General features: G+C 38.0%; 1 protein-coding gene across 5 annotated transcripts in view; it reads right to left on the minus strand.

Annotated features, from left to right (window-relative positions):
• SETDB2 (SET domain bifurcated histone lysine methyltransferase 2) overlaps positions 1 to 20,029 on the minus strand; it is a 122,494-nt gene extending 102,465 nt beyond the window's left edge. The window contains exons 1-3 of one of the 5 annotated variants that reach the window (XM_023731543.1): positions 19,174 to 20,003; positions 9,719 to 10,093; positions 2,764 to 2,889 (exon numbers count right to left, since the gene is read on the minus strand). In XM_023731543.1, coding sequence (XP_023587311.1) covers positions 2,764 to 2,889; positions 9,719 to 9,734 — 142 coding nt within the window. In that variant the 5' untranslated portion in view covers positions 9,735 to 10,093; positions 19,174 to 20,003. Of the gene's footprint in view, positions 1 to 2,763; positions 2,890 to 9,718; positions 10,094 to 17,432; positions 17,487 to 19,173 lie in introns of those variants that run through there. The other 4 variants (XM_023731541.1, XM_023731537.1, XM_023731539.1 and 1 more) reach the window with 4 other exon arrangements.
• Positions 20,030 to 20,461: the final 432 nt, after the last annotated feature.

The following is a 20,461-nucleotide window of genomic DNA, read 5'->3' on the forward strand; positions in this document are numbered from 1 at the left end:
ATACTTCAACACCACAACAACAAAAAGACAAACAATCCAATTAAAAAATGGGCAAAGGATATGAAAAGCCACTTCACCAAAGAAGACATTCAGGCACATGAGGAAATGCTCTCAATCATTAGCCATTAGAGAAATGCAAATCAAAACTACAGTGAGATACAATCTCACCCTGACATTACTGGCAGGAATCATAAAAACAGAAAATAACAAATGCTGGAGAGGTTGGGGGGAGATTGGAACTCTTATGCACTGCTGGTGGGAATGTAAAATGGTACAAACACTATGGAAAATGATATAGTGCCTCCTTAAAAAGATAGAAATATCATACAGTCCAGCAATCCCACTCCTAAGAATATATACTAGAGAAATAAGAGCCATCACACGAATAGTCTTATTCACATCCATGTTAACTGCAGCATTATTCACAACAGCAAAAAGATGGAAACAACCTAAATACCCATCAACAGATGAATGGATAAACAAATCATAGTACATATATGTCATGGTTTGAATTATGTCCCCCCAAAAATGTGTGTATCAATTTGGCTGGGCCATGATTCCCAGAACTGTGTGGTTGGCCTCCATTTTGTGATTGTAATTTTATGTTAAAGAGGATTAGGGTGGGATTGTAACAGCACCTTTACCCAGGTCACATCCCTGATCCAATGTAAAGGGAGTTTCCCTGGGGTGTGGCCTCCACCACCTTTTACCTCTCAAGAGATAAAAGGAAAGGGAAGCAAGCAGAGAATTGGACACCTCATACCATCAAGAAAGCAGTGCCGGGAGCAGAGTGGGTCCTTTGGACCAGGGGTCCCTCCGAGTCCAGGGGAACACTGAAGAGAAGAAGGCCAACAGAGAGAAAAAGCCTTCCCCTGGAGCTGACACCCTGAATTTGGACTTGTAGCCTACTTTGACTGTGAGGAAATAAACTTCTCTTCATTAAAACCATCCACTTGTGGTATTTCTGTTATGGCAGCACTAGATGACTAAGACAATATACACAACAGAATACTACGCAACAATCAAGAACAATGATGAATCTGCAAAACACCTCACAACATGGATGAATCTGGAGGGTATTATGCTGAGTGAAATAAGTCAATCACAAAAGGACAAATATTGTATGAGACCACTATTATAAAAATTCAAGAAAAGGTTTACACACAGAAAAAAACAATCTTTGATGGTAACAAGGGAGGGGACGGTTGGGGAGGGGAAATCACTAACTAACTAGATAGTACACAAGTGTTAACTTTGGTGAAAGGAAAGACAACACACAATATAGGGAAAGTCAGTACAACTTGACCAAGGCAAAGCCATAGAAACTTCCTAGACACATCCAAATACCTTGAGGGACTGAGTTACTGGGGCTGAGGACTGGGGACCATGGTCTCAAGGGACATCTAGGTCAATTGGCATAACTTAGTTCATAAAGAAAATACTCTACATCTTACTTTGGTTGAGTAGTGTCTGGGGTCCTAGAAGCTTTCAAGCAGCCATCTATTGGTCCTATCACATTCGAAGGAAAGGGGAATGAAGACAACCAGAGACACAAGGAAAATATTAGTCCAAAGGACTAATGGACCACGTGAACCACAGCCTCCATCAGCCTGAGCCCAGGAGAAATAAATTGTGCACGGCTACCACCACAGACCACTCTGACAGGAATCACAATAGAGGGTTCCGGACAGAATGGGAAAAAAATGTAGAACAAAATTTAAATTCTTAAAAAAAGACCAGACTTACTGGTCAGACAGAGACTGGAGGGACCCCCGAGACTAAGGCCACTAGACACCCTGCTAACTCAGAACTGAAGTCACTTCCGAAGTCCACCTTTCATCAAAGATTAAATAGGCCTATAAAACAAATAACAGCACACATGAGGAACGTGCTTCTTAGTTCAATCAAGTATACGAGACCTAATGTGCAACACCTGCCCAAAAGCAAAGATGAGAAGGCAGGAATGGACAGGAAACCTGGATGAATGGACATGGGGAGCCTGGGGTGGAAAGGGGAAGGGTGCTGACACATTGCGGGGACTGCAACCAATGTCACAAAACAATCTGAATATAAATTTTCGAATGAGGAACTAATTTGCGCTGTAAACTTTCACCTAAAACACAATTTAAAAAAAGAAGAAAACACATGTTCTCATGTGCTGAAGGAGGTTTCCCCCATCGAAGTCTATGTTCTACAACCAACCAAGGATGAAGACAAAGAAATAGGAAAAAAAAAAAACAAAAAAACCTGAATGTCTGAACTGACTGCCTATAGAGAGCAAAAGTTTTACTTTCAGAGGACTAGTAGTGTAAGTTCTGTTTAAAGCAGGCAAAATACAGTTATGTGTATGCTTACATTTTTTAAAAAAAACACTAGGTATCTTTGAATGATTGGGTAATGGGTAATTTTCCTTTTCTGTATTTTTCTGTATATACCAAATGTCGGCAATGAGCAGGTATTACTTTTGCAACCTCCCCATCTCCCTAAAGACAGAAGAGAAAAAAAGATAAAAATGGAAAATATGTATATAGCCTAAGAGAAAAAGAGATAAATTTAGTAGCTTCTTATTCACAAGTAACCATCTTCACCTACTTTTACAAAATGTCCATGATATATTAAAAGAAAGTTTTTATAGAGGCAGAGCACAATAAAAAGCCATTAGAACTGACGTTAGGTTCTTAGAAAACAAAATAAAAAAATTATTTGACTTTTAAAACAACACTGGAAATAGGATAATGCTGTATTGCCAGCTGGCAATATTACCTTTATTTGTGGCAGACCCATCTTTGATCTTTTGCTTCAGTGACTGCAACACATTTTGCACTTGTTCAAATATAAAGTCCACTTTTCCATCATCTTCCAGCTCCATCCAGAAAGTTTTTGCATCACCTAAAAAAAAATGAAGATACTAAGAGCGTAACAGAAATGGACTATTAATTTCCCCAAAGTGCATATTACAGAAAATCAAGATTCTGTTGGTCTGTCACTTTCCTGGAGAAAAAAGATTTTGGTAATGTTTCACCCAAAGGCAAAGAACTAGAAAGAAAACGTATGATCCAATTATCTTACTTATTTCTGCTAATTTTTAAAATATATTGACTAAATGACACTATTTCTTGACTGGGAAAAGAAGGCATGATTTCATTCTAGGGGTAGCAGTGGGGCATAGTTATAGATACACATGCACTTTTAAAGTTTCAGTGATGTGATCTCCACTGAGTATGGGTGTGGATGGTTTCAGAATGAAACATCTCAACAATGGCTGAAACAACTGAATGTCCAACAGTATTACTTTTAAAAAGGTCTTTTATATTTACAATAATTACACAAAGCAAAATAATGAAGTTTTCATAAAGTTGTAAAGATAAGCCAATATTTAGAGATGTCCAGCAAACTAATAACACCTAAATTAAAATTTTCCTAGACAAATAATCCTTTTGAAGCTGAAAACGGAAGTATGAGAAAGGCAATTAAAATAAATTGCACAAAGCCAAATCTCACACTTACACCACGTTTAAAATAAAAATACCTAAGATCTTAAGCACAAATCTGTAAAATGCTAAAATTAATGTATAAAATTATTGATAAAATATCAAAATTAATAGAGCCTTAAGCAAAGGAGGGACATAAGAACTGCATTTTAGAAATGTCACTTGAGAAACCACGGTGAGGATTAACGGGCAGAGAGCCATGTTAGTTTACAAGAATACATACTGCTTAATAAAAATTAAACCCACCACCTCTAAGTCTGGCAATGGAGAGGGAATCTTCATAAGGACCGAGGCGTAGACCTTGGAGTCCCAACTCCCGCTGGGAAAGTCACCTCACCCCAAGGCATCTCTGGCTAATTAGGGATGCTGCCACCACAAGGGGCTCAGGAGGGATGCTGTTTCCCTGCTAACACACTGGCCCAAGGGTAGGACACAAGCCCACACCTAGTTTGAATTCTCCATTGCACAACTGAGACGAGGTTTCAACATCTGAAACAACTACAGTATGAGACGACAAAAGGAACGAGAAATCAGTTGTTGGTGTATTAGCATGACCATGAAGTCAATGTATTCTTCACCATGAACTTCACTGAAGAATGTCCTTGAGGAAGCAACAAAAATGATTACCAAAGTACAATGCCTGCCTCAAGGAAAAGCACTAGTGAGACTGAGTTGCAAGTTAAATGAGCTGCTCTCTCCACCCCCCATCTCCCCACGGGAAACAAATGCATTTTATTTGAAAGAATCACTGACAAGCTATGGTTTTTCCAGATTTGAGTGACTAGCACACAAGTTCTCAAAAATGAACAAACTGACCCTACCACTTGAAAGATAAAACTGACAGTATTTGTTGTTAAGACAAAATCTAAGCTTCCAAGTGAAAATTAGAAATTCGGAAATCTTTTATCTGCCACGTGCATTTGACAGGTTCTCAGTAATTAAATACTTTTTTGATAAGACTGGTGGCAATCTAACAAATACCATTTTTTATTGTGTGATAAAATATGTCAACATTTGAAAGACCTGCAAAATTCACTGAACCAGTTATTTTCCAAGTGACCAGGATCCCTTCAAAGTCTAAGACAGACCAACGGATTTAATGTAACAGAATCTCAAAAAGTTCACTCATATGAGTTCAGATTCCACATCACAATTAACCCTTAAGAAATAACCACTTTTTGAGTTTTGGCAAAGGCTATTATAATACTCTTCCCTTTTCCAACTTCTTGTCTGTGTGAAGCTGTCTTATTTATATGTGTACCTAGGTGGTACAGTTTCTGAGTGGTACAAGTGGATAACACACTCAGCTGCTAACCAAAAGGTTGGAAGATTTGAGTTGACCCAGAGGCGCCTCAGAAGAAAGGCCTGCCAATCTACAGGCATACTTCGGAGATAATGCAGGTTCAGTTCCAGACTGCCGCTATAAAGGGAACATCGCAGTAAAGTTTGTCACACAAATTTTTGGTTTACCAGTGCATACAAAAGTTACACTTACACTATACTGTAGTCCATTAAGTGTGCAACAGCATTATGTCTTAAAAAAAAGAAAAAGAAAGAAAATGTACATACCTTAATTTAAAAATATTGCTAAAAATGCTAACCATCATGTGAGCCTTCAGCGAGTCATAAATTTTTTGCTGATGGAGGGTCTTACCTCGATGTTGGTGGCCACTGATTGATCAGGGTAGTGACTGCTGAAGGCTAGGGTGGCTGTGGCAATTTCTTAAAATAAGACAACAATGAAGTTTGTCACATCGATTGACTCTTCTTTTCACGAAAGATTTCTCTGTAACATGTGTTGCTGTTTGACAGCATTTTACCCACAGCAGAACTTCTTTCAAAGTTGGAGTCAATCCTCTGAAACTCTGCTCCTGCTTTATCAACTGAGTTTATGTAGTATTATAATCTTTTGTTGTCATTTCAACAATGTTCACAGCATCTTCACCAGGAATAGATTCCATTTCAAGAAACCACTTTCTCTGCTCATCCATAAGAAGCAACTCCTCATCCATTAAGGTTTTATCATGAGATGACAGCAATTCAGTCACATCTTCAGGCTCCACTTTCAATTCTAGTTCTCTTGCTATTTGCACCACATCTGCAGTTTCTTCCTCCACTGTAAGTCTTGAACCCCTCAAAGTCATCCATGAGGGCTGGAATCAACTTTTTCCAAACAACTATTAATGTTGATTTTGACCTCCTCCCATGAATCACGAATGTTCTTAATGGCATCTAGAATGGTGAATCCTTTCCAGAAGGTTTTCAATTTACTTTGCCCAGATCTATCAGAGGAATCACTAGCTATAGCAGCTATTTAAAAAAAAAAAAAAAAAAAAAAAACCTGTTGCCATCTAGTCGATGGCTATAGCCTTACAAAATGTATTTCTTATATAATAAGACTTGAAAGTCAAAATTACTCCTTGATCTATGGGCTACAGAATGGATGCTGTGTTAGCAGGCATGAAAACAACCTTAATCTCCTTGTACATCTCCACCATAGCACTTGGGTGACCAGGTGCATTGTTAATAAGCAGTGATATTTTGAAAGGAATCTTCTTTTCTGAGCAGTAGGTCTCAACAGTTTACTTAAAATATTCAGCAAACCATGTTGTAAACAGATGTGTTGTCATACAGATTTTGTTGTTCCATTTATAGGGCACAGGCAGAGTAGATTTAGCATAATTCTTAAGGGCCCTCGGATCTTCAGAATGGTAAATGAGCACTGGCTTCAACTTAAAAGTCATCAGCTACATTAGCCCCTAACAAGAGAGTCAGCCTGTCCTTTGAAGCTTTGAAGCCAGGCATGACTTCTCCTCTCAAGCTATGAAAGTTCTAGATGGCATCTTCCTCCAATATAAGGCTGTTTGGCTACATTGAAAATCTGTTGTAGCCACCTTCATCAATTAGCTACAGCTTCTGGATAACTGGCTGTAGCTTCTACATCAGCACTTGCTGCTTCATCTTGCACTTCAATGTTATGGAGACGGCTTCTTTCCTTAAATCTCATGAACCAACCTCTGCTAGCTTCAAACTTTTCTTCTGCAGCTTCCTCACCTCTCTCAGCCTTCACAGAATTGAAGAGAGTTAGGGCCTTGCTCTGGATTAGGCTTAGGCTCAAGAGAATGTTGTGGCTGGTTTGATCTTCTATCCAGACCACTAAAACTTTCTTCCTATCAGCAATAAGGCTGTTTCTCTTTCTTATCATTCATGTGTTCACTGGAGTAGCAGTTTTTTCCTTTGCATTCACAACCTGGCTAACTGTTTGGTGCAAGAGGCCTAGCTTTCAGCCTATCTCAGCTTTTGACATGCCTTCCTCACTAAGCTTAACCATTTCTAGCTCTTGATTTAAAGTGAGAGACATGCGACTCTTCCTTTCATTTTAGAGGCCATTGTAGGGTGATTAATCGGCCTAATTTTAATACTGTCATGTCTCAGTGAATACGGAGGCCTGAGGAGAGGGAGAGAGACTGGGGAACCGCTGGTCGGTTCAGCAGTCAGAATACATAACATTTAACCATTAAGTTCACCGTCTTCAACGAGTGCGGTTTGTCGTGCCTTGAAACAATTATAATGGTAACATCAAAGATCACTGATCACAGATCACCATAGCACATATAATAATAATGAAAAAGCTTGAAATATTGCAAGAATTACCAAAACAGGACACAGAGACACGAAGTGAGCACACGCTGTTGGAAAAATGGCGCTGACAGACTTGCTCAATGCAGGGTTGCCACAAACCTTCAATTTGTAAAAAAACTCAATAAAGTGAAGTGCAATACGATGAGGTGTTCCTATACTTCCGAAAAATCAGCCATTGCAAACCCTATGGAGCACAGTTCTATTCTGACACACGTGGGGTTGCCATGAGTCAGAAGTCTATGGTAACTGATCTTTTTAATCTATATATATATTTCTCCCCTTCCAAACATATTAAAACTGATGGAATGCAGAAGCAGATATGAGACTCTCTTCTGTTAAGACAGGTACTAAAGACATATGTAAAAATGTAAAACAATGCTATTCTTCTAAATTTTTTTTGTTTTAGAAAATAATTTTCACAAAAATGTTATTTTTTAAAACGAATCAATAAAGATGTTTGAAAACTTTTCAGTTTTAATTTCTGTAACACTAAATATTGACTATATTACCCACATAAACAAAACCTCTTTGAGGTTTTAAATAATTTTATGAGTATAAAGTAGCAAGAATTAAAAAAAAACATTGGGTATCACTGGTTTAGATCATGGTCGAGTGACATCAGTACTAAAAAAAAAAATACAAAAACTCATTGCCATCAAGTCGATACCAACTCATAGCGACCATACAGGACAGAGTAGAATTGATCTGTACAATAAGTCATACATTAAAAGTACATTACAGAACACTGAAATTACTTTGTGTGATATTGTAATGATGGATACATGACACTATGCATTTATTAAAACTCACAGAACTTTAAAGCACAAAGAGTGAACTTCAATGTATGCAAATTTTAAAAAAATCATTTAGTAAGTCAAGGATCCTAGGAAGAAATGTAGACTGTGACAAGAGAATCTAAATGTATTACAAATGTATGAAACAGCCTCACTGAAGGTTTGGGGGGAAAAGGTGCTGACCTAAACAACTTGGGAAATGAGTGAAATATGTGAGACTAAAGACAAAAGGAATTGCACATAAGCGCTGTACTCTAGTTGATAAAGTTGCTCCCCAGGGGTATGGATTAACAATTCTGATACTGCTATACGTGTATACTGGAACTGAACACTTAATGGATGATGGATGGAGGAAGTCAGGTTTGTCACTGGTAGAGTGGGGGTTTACAGATAAACAAGCGGAGGAGACTAGAGTGATCCATGTGATAATGGATTAGAGTTGAAAACATCAGTATAAACTCATGTTTAGCTTAACATGGATATAGACGGTTGCCTATAGAAACACATGGGTTAGTGTACACACCTGTACGTTCTTGCTCTTTCCATTGAGAAGCAGCAAAATCTCAGTAGCAACAAGCACACCTATAGCCTAGATCTTGGTTTCTAATACATTCTGCAACAAAAGAACCCAGGGCTCATTCAAGAAATGAAATTCTAGGACCACAGCAGGAAATATACAAGATGATCCTGGAATATCTTCTAGTGCCATAAAATAAAGAAGTACTAAAAAGTAAGAACAAAAACAAAAAAGCACCCTACATTGATGAGGGTATGTCAAAGGGACACAGGAGTCAACTGAAAAAGCTCCCAGTGGCTAACGCTGGAACAATTTGAGCAACAAAATAAAGTTAGTACTGAATTACAACCCAAGGTATAAAATAAATATCCATCAGTCCATACTGATGTAACTAAATGACTGAATAAATAAATGGGAGAGAAGAGACAAATATCCCTTGCAGAAAATCCCAAATAATTTATGCAGATATTCTGCCCTCATCCCTTAAGTGTGTGTTGCACATAGTGCTTTCCTTCCAGAGAGTATAGTACGGAAAGGGAGGAAAAAGAGTAACTTTAGAGTGAAGAAACCTGACAACACTACATCAGCCAGGTGAACAAGGTCAATATCAACAGTACTAAATCATGCTGACAGCATGTACCCTTGATATGTTATGATGAAAATGGTACTTTATCTCTGTGGTACCCCTCTCCAAAACCCATAACTCCAATCTAATGAGAAAAACATCAGATACATTCCAATAGAGGGACATCCTGCAAATACGTGACCAGTAGTCTATAAAACTGTCAAGATCATAAAAAACAAGCGAAGTCTGAGAAACCGCTGAAGCCAAGAGACTAAGGAAACATGACAATTAAATATAATGTGGTATCCTGGATGGATCTTGGGACAGAAAAAGACATTAGGTAAAAACCAAGGAAATCTAAAGAAACTATGGACTTTAACGTAAGAAGTTAGTCATAGGGGAAAGTGGGTGTAGGGTATATGGGAACTCTGTCCTACCGTCTCAATTTTTCTGTAAGTCTCAAACTGATCTAAAGATTTAAGTCTATTTTTAAAAGAAGTAGATTAAAGTACTGACGTAGGATTACTGAAACACAATTAATTATAAAGACAGTCAAAACTGGTGGCTATGTAATACTATAAACCCTTAATTCCCTCTAATTCAGAAAAGTCACTTTCAATGACAAACTTTGAAAATTCCATAATTCAGCCACATTAAGTTGTCTACATACTCTTAAATATAAAGTTTAACAATGTATTCTTCAACCTACCATTTTTCTCTCCCATCTTTTGACGTCCTTTGTAAAGTATAAAACACTTCAAAATTAACTTTATCAAAGGATGAATGATATGAATCACTTTGACTGGAGAATGTAACTGGAATCCAAAGGTGGTCTCTATGAAATTTGTAGTTCTTGGACAAAATGCATAACTACACAATTCTAAATCGAATATTCTTTGATACTTGAATTTTCAAATAGAAATTGTGGTTGAAGAAATTTTCAGAAAAGACAAATAGTCGAACATAGTGACAAGTCCGTGCATCTTCATCGAGTGAGTATTTACAGTCGTATCAGATCATTGACAATATCTTTTTTAAAAAAGAAAACAACTCCATCTTTTGATCCACAAATGCGTAAAACATTCTGTAAGGAAAACAATAAAGAATAGTGCATATGTGTAAAGAGCAAGATATATAAGAAAAAAAGATTATAACAATAGCTCTTTTAACATAACATGGACTATTACAAAAAGAATACATAATAACCAGGGAAATTTTATAAAATATCAAAATTAGGGAAACTATAGAACAATCATCAATAATTCTTTTACCAATATCTAATATATTTGTTAATTAACATTGACATTACATTGTTTTTAATCAGACTACTCCATTTTATAAATACTTTTAAAAACTTTAAATATGGGGATGATAATATTAACTATTTTATAGGGCTGTTGTGAGGCACTTGGAATAGTGCCTGGTACATAGTAAGCACTCAATATATGCTAGCATTTATCATTATTCTTTCAGCATATAATTTTAAAACAAAATTTGGATTTCAATGTATAGAATATTTTATAATCTCTCATTAACATATCTTGCACTTTCCCCCTTGTTATTAATATTTTATATTATTAATATTATATACGATTTTTAAATGGTTGTATAATGTACTACAGTCAATAATCCATATATTAGACTAAATAATGTTAATAATTAAATATTTAATAAATTATTACTATTGTAAAAAATCCTCTATGTTGGACATTTATATTGTTTCTATTTTTTTCAATATTATAAGTAACGCTGGGATAAATATACTTTATGCACATCTCATTATTTCCTTAGTTTATATAGCTAGAGGTGGAACTAATAGGTCAAAAGGGATCAACAGTTTTTAGTTTCTAGATATAAGCCAAGCATATGGTGAATTCTTCTCCCACTCCCATACCAGACCCACAGAAATGTTGAGTTTTTAAAAATTAAAAACATAATCATGCTGAACAAAATGGGAACTCTCGATGGACCAAGTCTGTGAGGCCTCTCTGGGGAAAGGAAACAGATGGGGAGTTGCAGAGGTAAGCGGCCACTGCCAACCGCCATCACAACACAGTGTTAAGTATGGGAGAATCCTCTCAGAGAAGTGCACAACTGAGTCATCAAACATCTCAGGAAGGCTACACCATGAAAGAGACTTAACAAACCCACCAAACTGAAGGACTTATACCCAAAAAGAAAATTAAAAGAGCATCCAGAAAATAATTTTAATTCAAATTTTTTTGCATTTAATATCCTCAAAGAGCTAAAGAAGGAAACTTCATCCATGAAATAACACATATTTTTTGAAAAAATAACCAATTAGAAGGTATCTTGGGTATAAAAGAATTATTCATTGACATAAACTTAACAGATGACTGAATAATAAAATGGACTCCACTGAAGACCCAGTTAGTAGGCTGGAAGATTGAGCCAAGTAATTCACCCAGAACACAGAGCAAATAAATAACAAGATTAAGCAGAAAACAGAAAGACTGGACAAGAGGCAATAATGACCAAGAATTTCCCAGAACTGGAAAACACATAAGCCCTCGGACTAAAAGTGCCCACTGAGTGCCAAGAGGATAAAATTCTTAATACACACTCCAGAACAAATTGTTTATTACCTTTAGAACATCAAGGATAAACACCAAGTCTTAGAAGCTTCCACAGAAAAAATCCAGATTATCTACAAAGGAATGTGTATCAGACGGGTAACGAGACTTCTCATAAAAAATACTAGACGCAAAATGCTAAGGGAAAATAAGTCTGAACTCAAAATTCTATTTCCAGCCAAGCTATCTTTCAATAAACCTGTTGCCATTGAGTCGATTCTGACCCATCGCAACCCTGTGGGACAGAGAAGAACTGCCCCATAAGGTTTCCAAGGAGCAGACTGGGGATTCAAACTGCCAACCTTTTGGTAAGCAGCTGAACGCCTAACCACTGCGCCACCAGGGCACCATCTTTCTATAGTAAGGGTGAAAACAGGTAGAACCAAGAAAGTAGGGCTAACCTCATTCAAAAAAGGAAAATGGAAAAATATGATGAAAGATACAAAGAAAAGCATGGTAAATAAAATAATAAGACTAAATATGTCAATAATCACAATAACACTGAATGTGTTAACCTTACCTCTTAAAGGACAGATTCTAAGAATGAACTACAAGCAAAACCTAGATATGATTTTTTTCCCATAAGAAACATCTAAATTATAGAACATGTCACAGAAAGGCTGAAAATGAAGGGATGTGAAGAGACATAACAGAAAAGACAAGAAGAAAGCTAATGTAGCAGCATTCACATCAAACGAAGTAGAATATGAAAACCAGCAAAAGACAAAGAAATATTCTACACTGACAGAACAATTCACCATGAAGTTCTAATATTTATGAACTTCTACATACATACCATATCACTCTGGTTTGTAAGCAAAACTTAAAGAACTACAAGTAAAATCCTCAAATCTACAATTTTAGTGGGAGAGTAACAACCCTTTCTCAGAAATCATTAAAGTAAAAAAATCAGGATATAAAATATTTGAATGAAAGATAAATTAACAAGCTCAATCTAACAAATATATAGAACTTGGTATCCAACAAAAAGTACTTTTTTGGAGAAACAAACATGAAATTTACAAAAACTGACTGTATACTACACCACCAACAAATTTCAAAGTAATGATGTTATGCACATAACGGTCACTTACCAAAATGCAGTAAAAATCAATATTAATGGCATTATTCACAAAACCAATGGATGAAAACAACCCATATGTCAATCAACAGATGAACTGATAAATAAAATGTGGTGTATAGACACAATGGAATATTATTCAGTCATAAAAAGAAATAAAGTTCTGACACATGCTACCACCTAGACGAACCGTGAAAACATTATGCTAAGTAAAATAAGCCAGACATAAAAGAACAAATATTGTATGATTCCACTTACATGAGGTATCTAAAACAGGCAAATTCATAGAGATAAAAAGATCAGAGGTTGCCAGGAGCAAGGGGAAGGGGAGAATGGGGAGATATTGCTTAATAGGTAGTTTCCTCTTGGGGTGATAAAAAAAAGTTTTGGAAATTCACAACGTTGTGATGGTGGCACAACACTGTGAATGTAATTAATGCCACTGAAATATACACTTAAAAATGGTTACGATGGCAAATTTTATGTTACATGCATTTTACCACAATTAAAAAAAAATTAACAATAGCTAACCCCGATATCCCAGACTACCTCTGGAAATTAAAAAAACAAATTTCCAAATAATTTATTGGTTACAGAGGAAATCGAAGTAGAAATTTAAAAATATTTAGAAATGAAGGTGAGTTGAAATATTCTATATCAAAACTTGAAGGATGATGACAAAACAGCACGCGGAAAAATATTTAAACCTTAAATGAATTTGTTTGTTAGAAAATGAGAAAATTTAAATTATTGACTTAAATTTTCAATTAAAGAAGCTGGGAAAAGATCAACAAAATAAATAACAATAACAAAAAGAAAACATATCTGCAGCTACTGAAGAGATTTTTAAACACTTTAAGGTTACCGTGAACAATTACATAGAGTATTGACAAACTTGAAAGCACAGATGAAATAAACAAATTCTAGAAAAATATAAATTATCAAACAAGCTCAAGAAATAAAAATCCCAAGTAAATCAATAAGTATAAAAAGAAAGTAAAACAATAAAGATCTTATCAGTGCTGCATGCCACATATTCCCACTCATCACTCACAGTACATTGGGTCTATATAGTTTTTACAGATGAGTTCTACAAAAACTTTCAGTAAACAGATAATTTTTATCATATCCAAACTGTTCCAGAGCAGAAAAAATAGGGGAAGCTACTTAATACTAATTATGAGAGTAGTATAACTTAATCTCCCACTTGTCTGTCAGTTTGTCGTAGTATGGGGACTTGCATGTTGCTGTGATGCTGGAAGCTATGCTACCAGTATTCAAGTACCAGCAGGGTCACTCACAGCAGACAAAAGACAGACTAGGAAGGAGGACCTGGCAGTCTACTTCTGAAAAGAATTAGCCAGTGAAAACCTTATAAATAGCAGCGGAACACTGTCTGATATACTGTCAGAAGATAAGCTCCTCAAGTTGGAAGGCACTTCAAAAGACGACTGGGGAAAAGCTGCCTCCTAAAAGTAGAGCCGACCTTCATGATGTAGATGGAGTCAAGCTTTTGGGACCTTCATTTGCTGATATGGCACCACTCAAAATGAGAAGAAACAGCTGCAAACATCCATTAATAATTGCAACGTGGAATGTACAAAGCACGAATCTAGGAAAATTGGAAATTGTCAAAAATGAAATGGAACGCATAAACATTGATATCCTAGGCATGAGTGAGCTGAAATGGACTGGTATTGGCCATTTCGAATAGGACAATCATACGGTCTACTACGCCAGGAATGACAAACTGAAGAGGAATGGCATAGCACTCATCATCTAAAAGAGCATTTCAAGACCTATCTTGAAGTACAACACCATCAGTGATAGGATAATATCCATATAACTACAAGGAAAACCAGTTAATACGACTATTATTCAAATTTACGCACCAACCATTTAGGCCAAAGATGAAGAAATTGAAGACTTTTACCAACTTCTGCAGTCTGAAACTGATCAAACATGCAATCAGAAAGCATTGATAATTACTGGTGATTGGAATGCAAAAGTTGGAAACAAAGAAGGATCAGTGGTTGCAAAATATGGCATTGGTGATAGAAAGGGTGCCAGAGATTGCATGATAGAATTTTGCAAGACCAATGACTTCTTCATTGCAAATACCTTTTTTCAACAACATAAACGGTGATTATATACGTGGACCTCACCAGATGGAATACACAGAAATCAAATTGACTACACCTGTACAAAGAGACAATGGAAAAGTTCAATATCATCAGTCAGAACAAGGCCAGGGGCCAACTGCGGAAAAGACCATCAATTGCTCATATGTATATTCAAGGTGTGAAGATGACGAAAATTAGAACAAGTCCATGAGAGCCAAAGTATGACCTTGAGTGTATTCCATCTAAATTTAGAGACCATCTCAAGAACAGATTTGATGCAATGAACACTAATGATCGAACACCACGCAAGTTGTGGAATGACATCAAGGACATCATACTTGAAGAAAGCAAGAGGTTGTTAAAGAGACAGGAAGGAAAGAGAAGACCAAAATGGATGTCAGGAGAGACTCTGAAACTTGCTCTTGAATGTTGAATAGCTACAGCAAATGAAAGAAATAATGAAGTAAAAGAGCTGAACAGAAGATTTCAAAGGGTGGCTTGAGAAAATGTAGTAAAGTATTATCATGACATGTGCAAAGACCTGGAGTTAGAAAATCAAAAGGGAAGAACACACAGCATTTCTCAAGCTGAAAGAACTGAAGAAAAAATTCAAGCCTTGAGTTGCAATATTGAAGGATTCTACGTGGAAAATATTAAACAAGCAGGAAGCCACAAAAGAAGATGGAAGGAATACACAGAGTCACTATACCAAAAAGAATTGGTTGACATTCAGCCATTTCAGGAGGTAGGATATGATCAGGAACCAATGGTACTGAAGGAAGAAGTCCAAGCTGCACTGAAGACCTTGGTGAAAAACAAGGCTCCAGGAATTGGCAGAACACCAACTGAGATGTTCCAAAAAACAGATGAAGCACTGGAAGTACTCACTCATCTATGCCAAGAAATCTGGAAGGAAGATAGCTACCTGGCCAACCAGCTGGAAGAGATCCATATTTATGCTTATTCCAAAGAAAGGTGATCCCACCGAATGTGGAAATTATCAAATAATATCATTAATATCACACACAAGCAAAATTTTGCTGAAGATCATTCAAAAGCGGCTGCAGCAGTACATTAACAGGAAACTGCCAGAAATTCAAGCCAGATTCAGACGAGGACATGGAATCAGGGATATCACAGCTTATGTCAGATGGATCCTGGCTGAAAGTAGAGAATACCAAAAAGATGTTTACCTGTGTTTTGCTGACTATGCAAAGGTATTCAACTGTGTGGGTCATAACAAATTACGGATAACACTGAGAAGAATGGGAATTCCAGAACACTTAATTGTGCTCATGAGGAAATCTGTACATAGATCAAGAGGCGGTCGTTCTAACAGAACAAGGGGATGCTGCGTGGTTTAAAGTCAGGAAAGGTGTGTGTCAAGGTTGTATCATTTCACCATCATTTCACCATACTTATTCAATCTCTATGCTGAGCAAATAATCCGAGAAACTGGACTACATGAAGAACAGGGCATCAGGATTGGAGGAAGACTCATTAACAACCTGCGTTATGCAGATGACACAACCTTGCTTGCTGAAAGTAAAGAATACTTGAAACACTGATGAAGATGAAAGACTACAATCTTCAGTATGGATTACACCTCAACATAAAGAAAACAAAAATCCTAACAACTAGACCAATAAGCAACATCATGATAAATGGAGAAAAGAATGAAATTGTTAAGGATTTCATTTACTTGGATCCACAATCAATACCCATAGAAGGAGCAGTCAAGAAATCAAATGACGTGTTGCATTGGGCAAATCTGCTGCAAAAGACCTCTTTAAAGTGTTAAAAAGCAAAGATGTCACCTTGAAGGCTAAGGTGCGCCTAACCCAAACCATGGTGTTTTCAATAGCCTCACATGCATGCGAAAGCTGGACAATGAATAAGGAAGACCAAAGAATTGATGCCTTTGAATTACGGTGTTGGTGAAGAATACTGAATATACCATGAACTGCCAAAAGAATGAACAAATCTGTCTTGGAAGAAATAACAGCCAGAATGCTCCTTAGAAGTGAGGATGACAAGACTACATCTCACATACTTTGGACATGTTATCAGAAGGGATCAGTCCCCAGAGAAGGACCTCATGCTTGGTAAAGCAGAGGGTCAGCGAAGAGAGGAAGACCCTCAACAAGATGGACTGACACAGTGGCTACAACAATTGGGTTCAAGCATAACGACGACAGTGACGATCGCACAGAACGGGCAAGTGTTTCGTTCTGTTGTACACAGGGTCACTATGAGTCAGAACAGACTCATCGGCACCTAACAACAACAACAAATAACCTAATATCTCAACAATGTCCAAGGAAGCAGTTTTGCATCAGACAAATCTGCTGCAAAAGACCTCTTTAAAGTTTTTAAAAGAAAAGGTGTCACTTTGATGACCAAGTGCACCTAACCCAAGCCACAGTCTTTTCAATCGCCTCCTATACATGTGAACACTGGACAGTGAAAAAGGAAGACTAAAGAATTGACTCATTTGAATTGTAGTGTTGGCAAAGATTATTGAATATACCATAGTCTGCCAGAAGAATGAACAAACCAGTCTTAGAAGTACAGCCAGAAGCTCCTTAGAAGCAAAGATGGTTGGTGAGACTTCATCTCACTTACTTTGGACATGTCATCAGAAGGGATCGATCATCATCAGGAGGGACCAATTGCTGGAGAAGGACATCATGCTTGGTAGGGGGTCAGCAAAAAAGAGGAAGACCCTCTATTACACGGATTGACACAGTGGCTGCAACAATGACATCAAACACCCATGACTGTGAGGATGATGTAGGATCAGGCAAAATATAGATAAACATACAAACAGATACTCAAACCTCATTAGAAATCACAGAAAATTAGGAAAAAAAAAAAAAAGAATATCACTTTCGCCCATCACATAGGCAAAAATTAAAAAGACAATATCTAGTGTGGCTTAGATCATAGGGAACCTGAATTCATATATTAGTAGAGGAATTTTGGAAGCAAATTTGGCATTACCTATTAAAACTAAAAACGTTCTTAAGTTAAAGCCAAGCAATTCCAGTCAGATTCTTGAGAAACTGCACATGTGCGCAAGAAAACATGTACAAGGATTTTCCCTGCAGCACTGTTTGTAAGGAAACAACGTAACGTCCAACAAGAGAAGGGCAAATACAGTATCCATAGTCATATGTTAGAACACCATATAGCAGGTAAAAGAAATGAACCAGATTTACACATAACTGTGCATAAACTGCAAAAACACTCAAATGAAGAAATCAACTTACAGAACGATTACTATGATACCATTTCCATAAAAGAAAAATATTACAAATGCATATATGCACCTATAGAGAATATGTTAGTATGAAAAAGGAATAGGAAGGCTCTGCACCAAAGTACTCAAAGTATTACGTATGCAGGGTGCGGAATTCAGGGATTGTGGACTGCGCTTATCTGTAAGGTTGTAATTCTGTAAAAGAAGAGTGTGGAAGTCTACTTAACGAAAATTAAATATCCAAAATTTAAAAAGGAATTGTGCATTTTAAAACCTTGAGGAGCATATCGCCTTCCAGAAAGGTTCTACCAATTTATACTTCCACCTACAGCATATGAGCATTTTAAAGAAAGCTCTCACCACTACTGCTTAAATATTCCAAAAATTTAAGAAGAAAGGAATTTACAAAGGTAAAACTGAAGAAATTTTACAAAATACGGAAAAGCATAAAGACGAAAATTTAAATCATTCATAACCTCATCATACAGAGATAGCCAGTGTTAATGAGTGTAACTAAGATTTTAAACTTTGTTCATTTTTCCCCTCATTTCTTTGTTTTTCATTTTGGCAGAAAAGCCAGTCAGTTTCCTTTGCTTCAAGTTATGGTTCCTTTTAGGCTCTGAAGAAACCATGTTCATTTCTTCTCGGTTCCTTATGTTTAAAATAATGATGATGATGATAATTAACATTTAATGAGTACAAGCCATGTGTCAGGCACGCTTCTAAATATTTCACGTGTTCTTATTTAATCCGCATAATGATAGTGTGAATTTAATTAGCATGCTTGTATTTCTGAAGAGGAAACTAAGGCATGCCACAAGTAAGTGGCAGAGAGAGTAAGTAACCACGCAGGCTGGCTTCAGAGCCTATGTTCTTGAATATCGCCTCAAAGTTACCTCTACTTGGCCTCATTCATTAATATGTGCAGAACTTTTTGTAGGTTTACACAGAAAGTGCAGTTAATGACATATCGTCCCCCGTTTATTACCTACTAGGTAATTATTGGGTTGTAGTGGATTAGGAGTCAGAAGCCCTTAGGTTCTGATCTCCACTCCGTGATCCTGCATAAATGATTTCACTTATTTAGAGCTTGCGTAGTCTTACCTGTGAAATGGGTCAGTGGTTTAACCTTCCAGTTCTGCTTCTGGATTTTATACTGCAGTCCATTTCTCGCAGCCTCTTTTACAGCCTGTTTCCAGCTGCTTAGGAATCACCTTTCATTACGGTGTGCACCGAGAGACAGAAACTAAAATGGGGTTAAGAACTCAGTGCACCCGCGCGCGGTCCCTTCCCCAGCCTGGGACCGCACGTTGGTGAAAGAAGAAGGGAGGCTGCAAGTGCTGGAGTCCGGCTACCACTCACCCGGCCGAAGGCTCGGCGGTGTTACCGTCCTCGTGCAGCCTCCGCCGAAGGTGCCGTCGGGGAACCCACTGCTGTGCTTCACCTACGCCGACTCCACTGCGTTTTCCATGCCGCCCACCACGGGGAGTTCCGAGCGTGCCAGATTAGAGGGCTGCGCTCTGCCCGCTCGTTGGCGAGGCGGGCTTCCACGCCGATCGGGCTTTTCTCCGACTCCAAGCCACCGAGACCCCAGGGCCCGGGTGGACCCTGGCCGGGAAGTACTTCACCTCAGTGATAACTGTCCCACCTACCCTAAGCCAGGGGAGGGAGAAGAGCGAATTTCAAACGTCTAGATCTACCTAACATGATTTCTAAACAGGAGGCTGACGCAAACGGTCCCTACTATCTCTTGGTAGAAGAACCCAGTGCTTGCATACTCCACTTGGTCTACTCCTCAGAAGCTCCGCACGCGTACCGCCAACACTGCGTGGGGGGGCGCGCGAGCGCGCCGCCTTCCGATTGGCTATAATCGTTCTCGGGTAGTCTCGCGTTCCCTGGATGGGCCAATAGGGTTACCGCAGTCGAGTGGCCGCCTTCGCTGGAGTGGTGGCGCAGCTGTTTCCTCTGGTAGGTGTGTAACTGCCATCTTTTGTGTGGCTAGGGATGGGTTTCTTGGGCGGGGGTGGAAAGCTTATGTAACAGCTCGTCGTTGTAGAGGGGTCCTGGGGGATCAGTGAGGGAGAAGAGGGATCTGAGGAAGGAGACCCGGCACCTTCTCCCTTACTTAAAAGGAAAGATTTTCCTGGCGAGGAGGACGAGGAGTTGTGCTGGTGGGGAATCCCAGGCTTTGGTTTGTTCGTCATGTTGGGGGCTTGGCGGGGGCTCTTGATGCCTTAACATCGATTCCTCGGGTTATGGGAGCAATTCTTTGTCTCGGAAAGATTCTGTTTATCAACCCCCTTTACTAACAAAAGAGGATGGCGATGGACTGCCCGATTCAGAAAAGAACAAGGGTGGTAATGGAAGGCATAGAGGGAGAAGACTTACCACT

Source organism: Trichechus manatus, unplaced genomic scaffold (genome assembly GCF_000243295.1).
Source record: "Trichechus manatus latirostris isolate Lorelei unplaced genomic scaffold, TriManLat1.0 scaffold00044, whole genome shotgun sequence".
Taxonomy (NCBI): domain Eukaryota; kingdom Metazoa; phylum Chordata; class Mammalia; order Sirenia; family Trichechidae; genus Trichechus; species Trichechus manatus.